Source organism: Lepisma saccharinum, chromosome 11 (genome assembly GCF_977018435.1).
Source record: "Lepisma saccharinum chromosome 11, izLepSacc3.1, whole genome shotgun sequence".
Lineage (NCBI taxonomy): Eukaryota > Metazoa > Arthropoda > Insecta > Zygentoma > Lepismatidae > Lepisma > Lepisma saccharinum.
The window spans coordinates 76,348,103-76,365,863 of record NC_139239.1 but is presented as its reverse complement, the minus strand read 5'-3'; the positions used below and the strand labels follow the sequence as shown (position 1 = coordinate 76,365,863).

At 38.7% G+C, this 17,761-nt stretch overlaps 1 protein-coding gene across 4 annotated transcripts in view; it reads right to left on the bottom strand.

The window, feature by feature from the left end:
• The window catches only part of jvl (javelin-like), a 464,141-nt gene that overhangs the window by 291,985 nt on the left and 154,395 nt on the right, over positions 1-17,761 (bottom strand). For 3 of the 4 annotated variants that reach the window (XR_014442403.1, XM_083131435.1, XM_083131439.1), the window contains exon 1: positions 16,078-16,562. The exons of the other annotated variant lie outside the window; for it this stretch is intronic. Coding sequence is in view for 2 of the 3 variants with exons in the window: in XM_083131435.1 (XP_082987561.1) it covers positions 16,078-16,125 (48 nt within the window). In the remaining variant the exon portion in view is untranslated. Of the gene's footprint in view, positions 1-16,077; positions 16,563-17,761 lie in introns of those variants that run through there. 4 annotated transcript variants of the gene reach the window in all.

Below are 17,761 nucleotides of genomic sequence, written 5' to 3'. Positions count from 1 at the left end.
CCGAGGCTCACGGTGAGCCACAAGTTTCTAACAGTGGGTAAGAATATGCTTCCTTCGATAATTATTGAATTTTTGAATTATTGAAATACCGAATGTTTAAATAAAAGATGAAATACCACATGTATAAATTTGAATTGCAAATTATACAATAGATGTTGACCTGAAACACTGCATTAATACTTTCGTAATTGCTAATGTTAGAGTAGTTGCATAAATTATATTTTCTCACTTCGCCATTAAGAGTGTTGTCGAGTAGTAACACTTCTGAAAATTTTTGTGAAATCTAAAAATGTTCTCTTTCTTTAAAGTTTGTCATCTTGGGTACAGTAGTCATTCATACAGTACTGTGCGGAATTTACATATAACTCTGTCATTTAGATAGCGAAAATGCTAAAGACAAACGCTTCCGTCTTTCAAGCCATTTTCCACTACTCTCACGCTGTAATGATAGATACATACCATGGTATGGTTAAGAATGTGTCCTGGGTTACTAGAAGTGTTTTAAACAGTTGGCTACACTAAGTTAAGTATTCTGCAATTGGGAAGAAAAAACATTAACCTACGAAGCGTATCTGTTATGACAAAAACAAGAAAAAATACTTCCGCAATAAGGCTGCGACATAGCACAAAGTGTCCACGCAAGTCACACTCTGCATGCACAGATTTATTTTGCAGATACGAACTGCATTGACAAGCAAAATACAGAGCGCACCCACACTGCTATCTCAACATGGATCATAGCAAGAGCAAATTCCTCTCTAGTTCACCGATACCCGAGCTTCGGTACGTATCAGAGCAGATTACATTATTTCGACAACAGGAAGGCAAGTAAATGCTTTCCCCTCTCATTAAAGGCGTATGACTACGACATGGCCCGAAGGCGCGTCCCTCCCAGAGTGCAATGCACCGTGTACAGGAGAAGGGACGGAAGGCACTGCGTAAATAGCGCGGAAAAAGTCACAATGCAAAAAGTGGAGTCTTACCGACTCAACGAGACATTCGGCCATCTTTATCAATTCGGGATCGGAAAGGCTCAACGATGCCTGGCAACACTGAATAATTCATCATTAACCAGATTCCGACGAGAAGCTTTTTTTTTCAACCGTCCGTGATCACGGTTACGAGTCTTCAGTTCCCCCACACAGGCTACAATTTCTTCGAGCGCATAAGTGGGGCTGTAAAAGTAGACTGTCTTCGAAGGGAGACTTCCGCGTGAAAAAACACCAGAATTTTTTTGCTCCTTCTCGCTCCTGTGACGTACGATGGACAACTTTGAGACAGTCCTCAGAAAAGAAAAAAGGGAAAACACGACGCGAGCGCCACTTGCCAAGTCGCAATCTTCGATTCCTTGAAGACTAGAGATGAAAAACAAAGGCAATTCGATAAACTAAAAATAATAATATAAAGTGTTGTTTGTAAGGCTTAAACAGTTGTAGAACAATTCAACAGCGAACTTCTATGTCGAAACCCTGTAATAATTTATAACTACAGCTATCGAATAGGGCCTACATGTTCGATGTAGTTATCACTGGTGCTTCCTTATGTACTTTCTATTTCCTTGGCTTTTAACTTCCTTTAATTGGCTGACGTTCCACGCTTTGTTTGAGGCGGGCTGTTTTTTTTTAGCAATTTCCTAAATCGCTTCTATGCTGTAGCATTTCCTTCTCTGATACAGAGCATTTTATTCGAAATAAACCACATCGTCCTATTTTGAAGTGTCGTGAGTGCGTTCAATTCACAAGTCGATCCGCCCATTAAAGCGTTGAAATAATGATAAAATCTTGGATGACAAATTGTGTGACAGTGGAAGCGAAAAACTTTTAACAATCCTAAGAATTATTAAACGCGATAAAAGAGAACTTGCAGTGGTATTTTCAACCATTTTTCTCTTGCATCCTACGAATTTTTAAGGAACGGGAATTATGCTAGTGCAAAGGTTGTCAACAGCTTGTTTTTTGTTTCAATTCTTCAGGCTCTCATTGCGTAAAACAAGGAAAATAAGCATGGTTATGGACAATTTAGTTCATAGTACGTTTGCATCTCACCCTTTTTCTACTTGCTTTCGATCGAAACACTTGTATTTTCTTTAAACATTTTCTTCCAATTGAACCAAGTGAAAGCTGTCACGTAAGTATATACAAAGTTTATTTACTTTTTAAAATTAAACACCAAGAACATATGTAAAGTTTACTAAGTATATTATATTTTTAACAAAAATGTCAAATTGCAATTCACATTTTTTAACAAAAACTAATGAAAGGTGTAAAATAAAGAACAATAGGTACATTTCAAAAAAGGGAAGTTATTTTAATGTGCATCAACAAAACAAGCTCACGCTTATTTATTTATATAAAAAAGTCCTCTTAATACCGCAGAAAGAACAACACTAAAATTGAACATATCCGTCAGGAGAGAAACTATACGATTTGAAGCCGGCCACGGGGGCGGAATGGTTAGCACATCGCGCTAGGACGCCAGTGGTGCTAGGTTCGAATTCCGGCCAGGGCATGGGTGTTTTGTGAGTGGTCCTTCATCAATTTCATCACGATGTTAGAGATAGCCAAAAGTGGCAGAAATGCGAACTACAATAAACCAAACCAATCCTGCAAGACAGAAGGAATGTTTCGGTAGGTTCAAGGCATGTAATTTCTTTCCTAAAACCAAAAACTTGCCGAGAGACTAACCGAAACTCGAATGGCTTTCTAATCCACTCCAGATTTACACTGAAATGGGCAACAGCCACGCAAAACGGCAGCTAAGTAATTGAACAAGTTGCCAACGATTTGCAATAAAAAGAAGTGCTAAAAAAGACAACGGAACGAACTTCCGTGTCTTTACATCGATTGCCTGGTCTACATTTCCTCTTGTCGCGAGAGAAACTTGGAAATGCAAATGTGGCGTACAAATTTTTCCAGTGTTTGCTTTCCACGCTCTTTATTGTTGAGCGTGTCCCCATTCCACATCTACGAGACCAGACGGGGCGTGATTTGAAACTTAAAATGTTCGCAGCGCATCGAGTGGATCGTCGGCACACACTGTGATGCTTCGGGTCAAGGTTTGTCCTTCCCAGCCTGGTCTATGAAGAATCAGGTTCTAATGAGGTCAAAAAAACTGGACGTTATGCTCATAACTCTCAACAGTTCATTGGCAATAACTATGCCAGTATGAAACTTTTCATAGATGGCAAATAATTTAAGGACCCAGATTTCAAACGTCACTAAATAAAATTATCAAAATAAATTTGCCTGTACATACTCGTACTCATATAGAAATAAACGACCACAATTACCCTCTGTATAGTTGAAGTCCTGATTCGAACGCCACTTCAAAGAATGTTCCGAAGGATCAGTCTCCCTCGGACAGCCATATGTCAAGTCCATGTAGGGTCCAGTAAATCCTCCCCCTCAAATCCTTTCCACCAATAGCATCCGTTTTAGGTACTGACAGTACTTGTCAAGTCCACGTGGATAAATTAAATGTTGCCAACTCGGTTTCTTTGGAGATTTCATAACTTGAAGTTATCTTAGCTAGGCTGTGTTATTCTGATATTTTCTTTTTTTTACACTAATCTATGTGGAGACCTTGGGAGTGTAACGTCGTCGCAGAAAAAGTGCAACAGCGTTTCTCAGAAAAACAGGTGCTGGCTCGAAACCAGATACGCGTCCGGTCGGCTTCCTCCCGAGCTATGATAAAGATACCGAACTGGCGTTCGAATCAGGACTTCGACTTTACACGCATTGTTTGCGTCACATTTGAGCATGGATTTTAAGAGGATTGCTTCTGATATTTCGATAGCATTGTCTTTCTAGTACAGAACAATGTTCTAGAGACATTTTTAAAATTCTACTATTACTCGATCTCTTCTCCACAAAACGTCTAGCAAGTATGTGAAATCATTTATAACCTATCGAATATACTCTTGTTGCTTTAGAATACAGTATGGAAGAGGGTTTGTTTTAGTACGTCAACTTTCGAACCATTGTATGCACAGATAGGCTGATTAAAGAGTAATAGTTTGATCAGAATGACTGAAAAAATAATGATTACCAGGTTGTGTTTTAAGCTACCCCCGACAATAACTCTTACTATGTATTCTCGCAATACACAGGCCGGTGTGTGGGCACCCGTATGAAATGCCACAAGTTATTACGACAAGTTTGCAGCTTACGCACCGTCCGTGCATGCAAATAGTCGTAATTTACTGACGTTGATTCTGGTTGGCGGATGATATGATTTTAATTGAAATATACCTCGTGCTCGTCCACCGACTTGCAACAAATATGCAACACACGCACGACAGAATGAAATACTCACGGCTATGACACACTTTGACATGCTCTTGCAATTTGACACCTGACTAGATTTACGTGGAATTAATTTTGCATAACAAATAAATATGATTAAATATTATGACAGTACATTCAACGCCAAATTTATACAATTTCAAACTAGGGGACATTCGTCATCCAAAAATTATTATTTTCTCGCTTGAATAATATTTTATGTACAAAGATTAATCGTGACTGACTGTCTGGATGGTTTGAAACTGATGTTCACGTGATAAGGTTTGAGTTTAAGGGAAAATTTCTAATGAAATAACTTATAAGAATGTTATTTCTCGTACAGAAATCTTGAAAAATAACCAATACATGTATCCTTTTAAACGTGAAATTACATTGATATAGGTAAGTTTGTTTTAAGAATAGAAATTAGAAATAATAGGCTATATATCTTCTAAATTGTTCAGTTCATTTTAATCAACTTAATCTTTGATAAATATTAGACATGGGAACACACTTATTAAATTGTAACAAACCCAAAACTTGTCAAAAGAAGACAATATTAAGAAATCTTAAGTTTCTTTCTATTGAAAGAAGAGCATGTATGCTAGCTCTATAAATATGAACAATATTTTCAACAAAATCAATCTATTTAGATATGACCCAAGCTTTTTATCAACGAATAATGAACTTTTGTTGAACAAATAGCCTATAATATTTGGCATAATTCCAATTCACCGAGACTTACCAATATCTCAAAGTATTTGAGCTACAGGGAGAGGTTCTGCGAATTAATAAACATGTCAAATATAGGATTTCTTATATTTTTCCTTTCAAAATATAACAAACTTATTATTTAGGTACAATACTCGTCACGCAGAAGTGCATTCTACGCCATTTGCAGTGCAAGTTCTCTGCAGTAAACACGACTAGATAGAAATACAAACGTGCGTGCATTGTTTACGGCACAACTGCTTGCACCTTCTTGCCTTTATAACTATTCATGTATCTTACTCTCGAGCAATTTAACACCAGGTATGTGCAGAGGCGAGATACGGCAAACATTCTCCTGTTTTATTCGGAATCAAAAAATTTCCTGGAGATAAAACGAACTTTCACAAGCCCCTTGCAAAACATGGAGAAAACGAATAACGTTATATATATATGTACCGTGAAAGTAATTCAGAGGTGCTTGATGTAACATTCGAACTGTAGTGAAAAAAGTATATTAAAATGTGGATAACGTTATTGCAAAATTATTCCTGGAATTTTTCATAGGAGAAATGCAATGAACTCCAGCGGTTTCCGTTGTAACCATTCAAGGTATAGAATTTAGTCGAGGGAACCATTATAATTGCAAGCTATTTTTATTTGCAAAACCTTTTCCATTTGTTCATGAATATTTTAGATCCGTGAGTAATTCTGAAATGTACATTCAATATACAGTATCTATGTGGCTGATAGAGATTGTACTTGCAATATACAAGATACTCCACGAGTGAGACCAGCAACACTTTCGATGAATCTAATTTCATGATTGTACAATGTACAAGTTAATTTGTCTTTAAAATATTATGGTACATTTTCAAAAATCAGTATTTTCCATTAAGTTAATTTCTTAGACAACAATCACCGTATTAGAGATAAGATTTCATATTTAGCTAAATGTGAACTTTCTGCGGTTAAATATTAGATAGGTGAACGATATGGGTATTCCGCTCAGGAATAAACTAGAAGTTTCAACAGGGCTCGAAGTAGTGGTTGTCTGTTGATACTTCGTGAACAAAATGTAATATCTGGAGCACAGAACACAGTTGACGTCACGTGTGGTCTACTGTGTACCAACTGAATGGACATGTATAAATACTTGGATAGGATCGACATAAAATAAATATACATACAACTGGTATATCTACTATTAGTGTATTGGAGTAAGCATAAGTTTGCTACCACAATTCTGCTCAGAATGTGCTGAATAAGACATTCGAGCTGCATTCAATTTCCAATTTCTGGATATTTTAAAACCATATTACAGAGAGAATTAAACGCGACGTGAAGTAACTGAAATATAACAGGTATTCTGACACCCAAAAGAATAGTGTTGATGCCAGACTTTCGTCGTGTTAAACATTGAGTTTGTATTTTAAAATGCACCCTGTGTACATTCTTTAAGACAGATCTTTCTCCTATTTTAACTTAGGTGCGGATATGCTGTGTGATTTATTTGCTCAAAGAGATAATGTGGACAAAGAGAGGTTTTGCGTCAGTAAAACAAAATTGTGCGACCTGTTCAACAACTAAAGGTGTTTCAATTTGAACTGATGTCTTTAGGGAAGTTTCGCGTCCTGTTATCAAAATTTTGATGCTCCCAGCGTACCCTTGCATCTTCCGGGTCCAGGGGCATTAACAGTGTAGTCATGCTGTAGCTTTGGAAAAGTGGACACGCAAATATTTATTTTGAAACGTTGAGATTCACTCCATATATTCTGCAGTTAGTGTCGTATCGTGAGGAAACTTTACAGCAACCATACACTTTGGCAGTGCCATGAAGAAAAATACACGAAAACATTGTTGCCAACCTCATTGTCTCCTGGACTGCGCACTTATATTTTTAAGATAGGGATACCGATGTCTGCACATGTGCTTCTGTCTGTACGAATTATAGAGCCGCGGCGTAAGCTAAAATATCAACAAAAATTCTAACTCTTGCCAGAAAGCAAGTCCTGGAGGATGTCTAATTTGTATTATTTTTCCCATTGTTATGTTTTGCAATCAGTCTGAAAACTTTATTTTAGTGTTAGGAATGCTCAGTTTTTGTGGGTTAAAAAACATAATGACTTTGGTCTGGATTACATGTACCTCTAGAACATGAAGTGACGTCAAGGACATAGGGCTCGTAACACTGAAAGGAAGTTCAGAGCAGCGATTGTTGCGCAACACTTCAGTATGAAAAGACAAACCAAACAAAACTACGTAACACAGCCGACAGCTAATGAGTTTGTTTTGGTGTCTGTCACGGCTATTATGAGTACAACGGCCCTTTTTTTCCTCTTGCGTATAAAGAAAGTACTGTATGTAGCTTACTACACCAGTTTTGTCCACACGTAACAACTGCCGTTAGCATTGCACTGCCGTTCGTCATCTAGAGAGAAGCGAGATACAACCGTGTAGTGTACGCGAGTGCCACGTACTTCTAAAGGCTGGTGGTGAGCTAAGGTAAAGCGAGCTACGTTCCTTGAGTAAACAGCGCCCACGAGTACTCGGTCTAGTTGCGATAGTCCAATCCTCGGTCCTCCCCCTCCATTTCTTTAAAGTATTACGCGTAGAAAATAAAAACCCCGTGGGGCTGTTGGCGGCCAGAGCCTCCCATGCAGCTTTTTCATGGGGGTGACCCTTGGTCAGAGCATCGATTTCCATCGCCGCTGTTTTCTGCATTTCATCCCCTACTTCTTTTGACACAGAAATTTTGGAACTCTTACTGGGATCGCATTCAAAGAGAGAAGATATTTTCAAAAATATTTGAACCTATACCCTGTCCCTACTATCTCTGGAGCAGGCGAACGAAAACAAGTCACTGCGCAGGTAGTGACGCGAGAGGGCTCCACCAATGAACACGCAAGAGTGAACTCTAATGCAATTCAGACGCAGCCGAGGTATTTGCTGGCTCGCCGGCTTTTATCCTCGGAGCTTCACTTCTCTTTCTCTTCTAGTTTTTTTTAACATCTTTTCTAATTTCGACACTTGGTAAAAGTCTTCTTTAACAAGACTATAAACCAGGAAACATGATATCCGACAACCTGTAGGTAGTTAGCTACTAGTGCATGCGTGCATGAATGGAGGTCTCCTAGAAGGGCCACATCCAGCTAAATCTGGATTTCACTCTCAGAGGAGGGCTACCTCCTGGCTGCAACCAAACCCGGCAGCCTCAATCAGCCTTACGGGCCAAAGTTGAGACACGAGGCGAGGTTGGACGTTGGAAAAGGGTAGTTGCCGGTTGACTCAGGTCGGGCACCACCCACCCCCGCGAGTCCTTTGGGGGGCATGTTTTCTTTTTTTTAAACCAGGCTTTGAGCAGCGTGTACTGCTTCGCTCTGCCCACTTGATTTCTCCCACTATGCGCGGCGTTGTTCCAGAGACAGCTGGGACAGGGTATAATAACAATTGATCAGGTGAATAGAACTCTGCAGAATCTATGTTTGTCTACTATTTGTTGTAGTTTTCCTTTCAAGTCAATATTTCGATGGGCGAACTACTACGTGGCAGGCAAGGAAATGAAGTTTACAGGAGCCGTGTATCGGGGACGTTGTTACCGGATGGGCTCCAGCCGATCGTGACGTAGTCGCAGCCCATCCGTCCGCCCACTCAAGTAGCCCAAATGGGAAATTTCCATTTAGTGTATAGAGGTTGAGTCAAAAGTCAGGTTATATAGGAAAACAAATACGTGCATATAAATATACGCATGAGTGATACGTAATGATTCCAGTTACAATACACATTCAATAAACGCACCATCTGCTTGAATCCATGCTTCAAGTCTTAAGTTCAATTGCGTAAGACGTGTAGAGGAGGCGATTTGGGCAATGGTGCCTGTGATCCTTTCTTTAAAACTGCACAGATTCTTCATTTTCTTGGCGTACACGATGGCCTTTAAAGTGTCCCTACAAGTAAAAATCCAGGTGCGACGTGCGTCGACCGTTGTGGCTATTTACCTAATGTAACCTGACTTTTGACTCACCCTGTAAAATTAATCACGCACAGACTGAGGAATACCATGGGAGGGGGAAAGATAAGGAATGAAAGAAATTGACAGAAAATAATTTAGGTAGAGAAAGATGAAAAGAAGGAGGGGAAAAGATGATGGAAGGAAGATAGGATTAAAAACAGATGAAGTATAGGAAGAAATGGAAAATAAAAAAGAGAAAGATGCAAAGTTAAATAAAACGAAACAAAGGAAGGAAATAGAGAGAGAGAGAGAGAGAGAGAGAGAGAGAGAGAGAGAGAGAGAGAGAGAGAGAGAGAGAGAGAGAGAGAGAGAGAGAGCGAAGGGGAAAGCGCGGGCAAGAAAATGTTATTAAACATAACCAACGAATCAGAGCTCACCTAAAAATATTTGGTCCACACCTAAGCCTGAAAAAAATTGTCATGAAGGGTCGAGATCTGATTGAATTAACACGAAAGGTTAGATTGAAATAAACCTTTGGGTTAAGAAAGACCGGCGCCACTGCAACGCAAAACAAGCGGCAACATTTTCACTGCATAAACTACTTGACGACTAACATATTCAAACTGCAGGCAAATCTAATTGAAAACTAATGCAAATAACCCTCCCACGAAGAAAAATTAATCTGAAAGCCGTTCAATAATCATCCTCCACAACAGACGAATTGACAATTCGATTCGCTCCAGGAACATCACGTCGACAATAACGAGAGTCGTAAGGAGTGCAACGCGACACACATCATTACTGGAGTGTGAACTATTTAAGACAACTGGAGGACAGAACTTGCCAGGCAACCTTACGGAGACAATGGTTCGGTTGCAAACGCTTGAAGCAACTTTCTAAAAATTCCTTACGTGTTACAGAATTGAGTAAGACTATTTTAATAGGAGAATTATAGAAAACAACACATTAATTTCACTAACCACAGTCATTCTAGATAACAAGTTGACTTTGAGGCGCCTAACTGCTTCACGCAGTTGCAAAGTACTTGCATTCTATTCTATCTGTCCCTTGGGCTAATCCCGATGACTAGGATGAATGAATGAGAGAAACACCATGATATGTCTATGCCTCCTTAACTAGGGATCGAACCTGGAACCTTTGGCTTCGCAGTCACTCCGCCAAGCAGGCTGGCTCGTTGAATTCTCAGGCGAACTGAACGAAATAGCCTTTCCCCATAACACTGCGATACCAGTTGTGTAGTCAATTTTGCTTCCTCCCCCGCAAGGTGGATTGATATAAATCAGGTGTTGATTTAAAATGCGATTTAAATCATCAGCTTTTTTTATTTTTTTTAAAAAAAACAACTGATTTCAATCAGTTTAAAGAAATAATTTATAGAATAATGTACATACGAAATTTGTAGATATCAGGATCACTTTTGGAGAAAGTATATTAAAGTAGCAAACATTTTGTGTAGAATAATACAGGGTGCCCCATAAAAAAACCAGAAAATTTAAAGTTATTTGTATTTTTAATGTTTCACTGTGAAGATTATTTGTAATGTGATGTGTAATTATTTGTAATTTAATGTGTACCAGGTTGTGTATAGACATGAAATGTGCACCCAAATGTTCCACGACGTAAATAGAGTAATTGACCGGGACAAATGGACTTGGCAACAGGACGTAGCAAAGGCCCATACAGCCAGGGACACTGTGGCATGGCTCAGAGCCAATACTCCTGACTTTATTGAACCTAGCGACTGGCCGTCAAAAAGTCCAGATCTTAACGTAATGGATTTTCGCATATGGGATCTACGTTACACCAAGTTCAAATACAGAGGAGAGGAATCACAGACATTGACTGCTTGAAAACTGTGTTGACAGAAGCTTGGAACAATATTCCGCTTGAAACTATCCAGAATGCCACTGCAAGTTGGTTACACCGTCTACGGCGTTGTGTAACAGCCCATGGAAAGAATTTTAACATTTGAATTGAATATGGCAAAGTGTAACAAAGGTACAGTCATATTAAATAAGTTAAAACAAATTTCCTGGTTTTTTGTGGGGCACCCTGTAGAACCAATTACTAATCATGTTAAACCGTAAATACTGTCACTATCATTTAGATGTAAACAAATATGGCAGCTCATATTTTGCAAACTATCGTTTAGAAAAATGCCAAATTCAGCTACAAAGACTGTATTTGTTTGAGTTTTTATAAAGTCAATTTCATGTACAGATAGGCTAATCGGGACTGGACATACAGTTTAAAGTGGGATCGGAACCTTGTGCAATGTGCCTCAACAGGTATCTAACTCGCTTGATGTAACACCACGTTGTCTTCGTTAGTGCGGGGTGCGTGAGGTTGCGACCCTCCACCTATAAAAACCACAAGCAAAGAAACCTGCGCAGACCCGCGACTCCTGTGCACCGTACTCCCGCGTGGATGGGGAGGGGGAGAGTGGACCATGCTTCCTTATGGCCCGAGCTGAACGGAAGAAGGGAAAGCTGCGCGGGGACTTTTCGTCCAATGTTTTTTTTTTCCCCTTGTGGTCGCTCTATAACAGTGTTCGCACCTATGTCGCCCATCTTCACAAAACTGTGCCCTGTTCGAAATTATAAGCCTATGTATTTACGTGAACGCATGTTAAAAAGCTTCAACATATCGCTTAGCTCAAGTAAATATGGTATTACATCATATCTGTTGCACAAATGCCGGTCACTTTGCGGTTGTGCAACCTCCTTTGTTTACCTGCAAGAACCGTGCTACTTGTCCATGACGCAAGACTGGCCACCACCAACGCCTAAAGAATGCCGAACGCGTATCCAGAAAACAAAACACAGAGCCCTTGCACTTGAACTAGTTATGAACAGCAATATCCGGGGCTCATCTTCGTTCATGGTCGAAGAGCCAAGTTAATTAGATATGCACAGACTAAGGCAGACGTTTCAAATCGAGCCGAGACCAGACCTAGGCCGACCTCCGACAGTCTTGCGTCACTAGAAAGTATAGCAAATTAGAATGTATGAATGGAAAATTTTTCTACATCAAAATTGCTTCACTGTGCAACATCTTAGGGCATATCAAGGAAGTGGCTTAAGATAGAATTTACGCCTTGCCTAATGCACGAGAACTTCTTTTAGATCGTTTTACTATTTCGAGGCAGCAGGGAAAACGAGTTTAGATACTAAGAGATGCCAGATAAACTTTATTCGTACAATTTCGGTGGATAGTTTCTCAAAAATGTACTTTGATATTCACATTGCTATTACATATACACAGAAAGAAAACTGGTTTGTTTCAATCAACATAATAAGTTTGGTTAAAAGTAGAAACTAACAAACTAGTGAGTAGTATCTACAAGATTTGTTAATTTTTACTAAATACTTTGATAACTCGAAACAAATATGTACGATTATTGAGACAATTTGCTTGTTACCTAGTTAAACAAATTGTTTCGGTGCCAGAAATTTCTGGTTCTTCCAAGCATTTCCTTTTCTGTAGAAACGAGGAAGGTAACCATGACATTCATCCTTAATCAAGCACGTTCATTTGTATTAATTACGAAATTTGCCTTACATTTTGACAGGGTAAGAAAGCAGGTGGGCCAGTCTAATATTGGGTCCGCTCCCCCCCGCGAGAAAGGCACTTTCAACTCTGCAAGGGCAGAGACCGAGAGAGATCCCCCCCTTTTTTTTTAGAAGTACGAACACAAAAACAGACGTTATAACTCTAGATCGCTACCTTGCAAAACGCCCTTCCCCAAATTGAAGTACTGGTACTGTTAAGCCCGCTTTAGACGAAAGCATTTTCCTTAACATTTGTGCCATTACCAAAATGCTACCGTGTAAAACGAGAAATCTTATGGCATTTCAGATGCCATGGCATATTTCATGACATTTCTCAAGGATAGGATCCGTCCTATTTCCATAGCTTTACCAATCAGAAGCGACCTCTAGGTCACGAGTGCAGTTATAATGGCGGCCGCGTGAGATTTAAAAATAAGTGATACGTAGAGGCACATATTTTTGGTAAATAAAGAAACAAAATTTTGGTACAAAAACAGTCGATTTCGGGTTCAAAAGCGGTAAATAAAATAAAATTTCGGTGTTATAGTGGTGAATAATCACATCAAAAGTGCTATATAAAATGACATTTTGGTTTTAAAATTGTGAATATAATCCTAAATTTGATTTAAAAACTACCCTTATTACACAAAGTAAACTTATCCCTTCTAATAGCACATTTATGTAGTTACCCGAGTATTAAGTTTATTTCTGTGTAAAGGGATCCATTTTTGCTTCTCAAATATTTACAGATGAATTAATCAATTTTCCGTGAATTGCATAACTCGCAGGATACTTCAGACTTCAGAAAGTGTCGCGTCGCTATATAAACTGTAAATTTCGTGTTTAAGAGTATATTTCGCGTTTTGCAGTTCATTTCGCATTATTTCGTGACAAAACTGGGTAGGAAAATACACCTCACACCTTTCAGAAACATGAAAAATGAACATTAAAGCATCTTATTTCATATTTCGTGTTTTAGTCAAAAACGAAATTTGCATGCCTCTAGTGATACGTTGTTTACAACACGATAATTATTCAACCGAGAGGAATTACGCTTCGTATTAAATGGTTTTAGGTAGAGAAGCATGGCGCTGATTAAATACATACTTTACAACGTTTACTGTACACGCATGGAAGAATATTTTAGTTTTTTCACCGTGAACTCGCCATATATGGTGTAACTCGATGTGCCTATCGTGCTGTATGTATCATACAATGTAATCTCAACAGCTAACCGAAATGTTCCACGAAATGCTTTTGTGTAAAGAGCTATCTGCTATAAGATTTTTGGAAGCATTTACATAGCGTTCCTGCTAGCAAAGATGTTAAAGGAAATGCTTCCATCTAGTGAAAGAGACGTGGTACACTGAATGTAACCAAATTTGAATTGAACACGACAAAAAGAACTATTTTAAGCAATAATAAAAGCAAGATTATATCCAAATGGTGCACACTGGGGGGGGGGGGGGGGTCGGCACAACTGAAATAAAACAGGCACCGAAAGAAGTTCAAGATGAGAAGAATTCTTCTGATTGCAGATAGGCACGCGTAGTTGGCAACATCAGCTTCAATTCTCATGCTACACAGGGAAGAGTGGTACTGGAAAACTCCCCCACGGTTTTCAATATTCTCTGGGTTCAGTAACTTAAATGTCTTCTACGAAATGGGACTGTTAGCCCTCGTTCTCAACCCTCGAGCAGGAGGGTCGTGTAATTTGATTTCGGGGTTCTTTCTCCCTAGCCAAGTCCTTTCGCCCTAACTTCAGAGCTTTACCTAGAACAAGACAATATGGCGAAGCTCCTACTCTGTGATATGAAAAATGTCTAAATCCTAGGCATAGGCATCTACAGTCACCGAGGAATGCAATCCATATACAGGGTGGTGCAAAAGTAGGTAGACAGTTGACGTATGCCAAGTAGATTTAGTATTATTTGGAATACCTCGTCTTTCACCACACCCAAGAAAAGAAATCCACGGGCGTAATGTCTGAGATCGTGCGAGTTACTCAATGTAAAATACAATAGAAAGACTGTCAACTTACTCTTGCACCACCCTGTAGTACAGCAGCTTTGGCGCAGAGTTATAAATGTAGCTTGTTAACTGTGGGTTGAATATGTACACTTCTGTTCACATAAAATGACACATTTTATAATAGACGGTTGAAGCAAGTGCCACTTTATCTGAATAGGAGTGTACAGCCTAAAAACTTTGGGGAGAGAAATATATTCACAGGATTTTCGACCAATAAGGAAACAAAGACTGATGAATGAGATAAGCTAAATATCCAATAAGATCTCACAAACAATCTCCAAATTGCAGTTTCGATCAATCGCACTGACACAGCCTGAATTCTGCTAAATGAAATATATATACACAACGGTAAATTCAATGCATTCAGTGTTACGGGAGAATTCTGGAATTTACAACATCATGATAAGCCTTCGAAACTAGATAGTATGCAAAAAAGAAAAACTACTACCGAGACAGACCAAGTCAATCGCATGCTCTGTCCCACATTGATCGAACCACAACAAACTTTTTTGTTTGTTGCTGAATGAAACGGACAAAAGATTTCTACAAAACAGAACAGAAATCAATTCAAGTAACCTTATTTTGCGTAGTAGGGAAGGGAGTGTCAAAACACATTGCACATCTTATCGTTGCACACGCTAAGATTATTTCGTCCAAAAGGTCACTGAAACGGATGATACTAGTTTTTTTATAACAGGCATAGCTGGACAAACAAAAGACAATAGTTTTTGCTGTGTTTGTGTCCATTAACCCTGTCACTACAGTTGATTTTTCCTACTCCGAAAATCATAATTCCATTATTTTCACGAAGATTTGAAGATTGGCATTGGAGCTTCATTGGAAAATGATACTTGCACTACTGACATGTCAATTTGGGGGGGGGTACTGGAAATGTAAGTTAAACAAAATCATGCGGTCACCCCAATTTTTTAAAGGGGAAGGTTGAACTGCGGAAAAAAATTCTGCAATTAGGAATAGTATATAGAATGCAATAATTATATTGCCCCCGGTTCTTTTGTAGTAAAATTAAGTGCAAAGTGAAGGTTATATCCCATACCCCCCTTCCGTGTACCTACGTACAGGGTCAACGAAGTTAGTAATAAATTATGTTTTATACAGCGTACATAGATACCCTTGTTTGTTGAATTGTATCTTCTGCAAATATGCTGTATAAAGAAACAAAATGACGGAGTACTAATTGAGGCGAGTGTACAAAATTGTGCTTAATAAAATACACAATACTTTTAATTAGTACACATTGATACTATTGCTACTGTAATTAATTCACTTGTATTAGGTAGGTTATAATACTTTAAAATATCTACTCATGAAAAACATATGTTCTAAAGATCCAGCCCTTTTAATTTTGTTCAATTTCGAATATTGCGCTTGTGAGAGTAACTAGATATTTTGGGAAATTCACAGATTCGTTTTTCTCTTAACGTTAAAGCAGACAAAAGTATAAAAAGATCCACGCATACTGCTGAAAACAAAATGCAAATAGTTAGCAAAATAAAACAGGCCTACTTACAAAGCATACGAAAGGTGCAGCACACGGGACGTAGTATCCTTGGCTCATTTTACCGTCATGCAACGTGTCACTTGCCTATGGTTCGGAGACCAACAGAACGAATAAAACACTGCACTGAAAACAAACCAAGCTTGCTTCTCTTTCCACCCTCCTCTTCAGCCGTTACAGCAAAACACCACCGCATTTCATATCGACTGTACACATCCACCGCCACATCAGAAAACACCGCACAGACTAATCTGGGTTACAGTTCCGCGAATTCATCACTCGAGCTGCTCCAATCCCATCGTGAGTTTCGTGGAGACGTCTGTTTCTGCGGAGACTTTTAGTCGTTGCTAAAACTTTACATGCCTGCAGTTTCCCTACGATTATCCGTCTTTTTAAAAAAGAAAGGGTTAAATGTTACTAAAACCCGTTAGGCACTGTATACACTGAACCGTTCGCTCCAGAGCTACTGATTCTCACCTCACTGTGCTTCAGTGACTCACTTCATCCGACTGTGGCGGTGCCTAGCGGACCGCGCCGAACTGACTCGCTCGCGCAGGGCTGTCCACAAAACGACTCCGCCGAAACAGCTGATGAATTAAAAGCAACATGCGTGGAGTGCACGGTATTTAATTACAAGAATGGAGCGGAAGTAATTGTTGCAGTAAAATAGTGCATATATTAAACATTTCATGAAACAATAGAATCAGGTTCAAATCCACCGGACCGCCCTTAGTGATGGAGTGGTTAGCACAGCGCGCTACGACCCCAGAGATCCAGGATTCGAATTCCGGCCTGGGTGTTATCTGTGAGTGTCCCTTCAACAATTGCATCACTCATCCTCATCGTTGCGATTAGCCCATAGTGGCACACAGCGAGGTAAAATAATCTAATTAAATCAATCCTTACTGATTGATCTCTGGTGTCCAGGGGGATCCGGACCGCCCCCCAAAGACTTACTAAATACTAAAATTAAATAATGAAAATTGTGAAATAATAAAATAACTAAAATTAAATAATGAAAATTACTTGTTTAATGGAGGGTTATTTATTTCCTCCAAACTTATTGGAATGCAAGGATTATATTGTGATCATACGACTTTGAATGACAGTACCAAAGAAGATTATACAAGATTTATTACTACTTATAATAATATGCTCAAAATATTATCTTATACTTGAAACTTTACTTTTCGTCAACTAGATCTAACATCCTTTTTGATATTCAATAAATATTCAATTCCTTATCTATTTGACATTAATTTCCTTGCCAGGACTGTTTTTTTTTACACATTTTGCCGACTTAACTTCATGTAACCTAGATAGAGAATACCTGCTGTTATATCACTATCCTTATACTGTCTTGTTACCTATTAAAGTAATAGAAATATTATATTATATTAATTAATTTGAATATTTTAATTAATATTATTTTAATTAATTTAATATAATTATACTTAATATATTATTATTATTATTTTGAGACATTTGGTTCGGACCCATCCCCCCGAAATACATTTCTAGATACGTGGTCCAGGTGTTGGCCCTTCTCTAACCAGTCATTATACAAGCTGCACATTCTTCGCAGGGAAGCCATAACTCCCAAAAAGAAAACTAAGCATTAAGAAAAGTGATGATATTGTTCTAACAACCCAACAAACACAATTAACTAACTAACTAACTTACTCTCTAGCCTTCT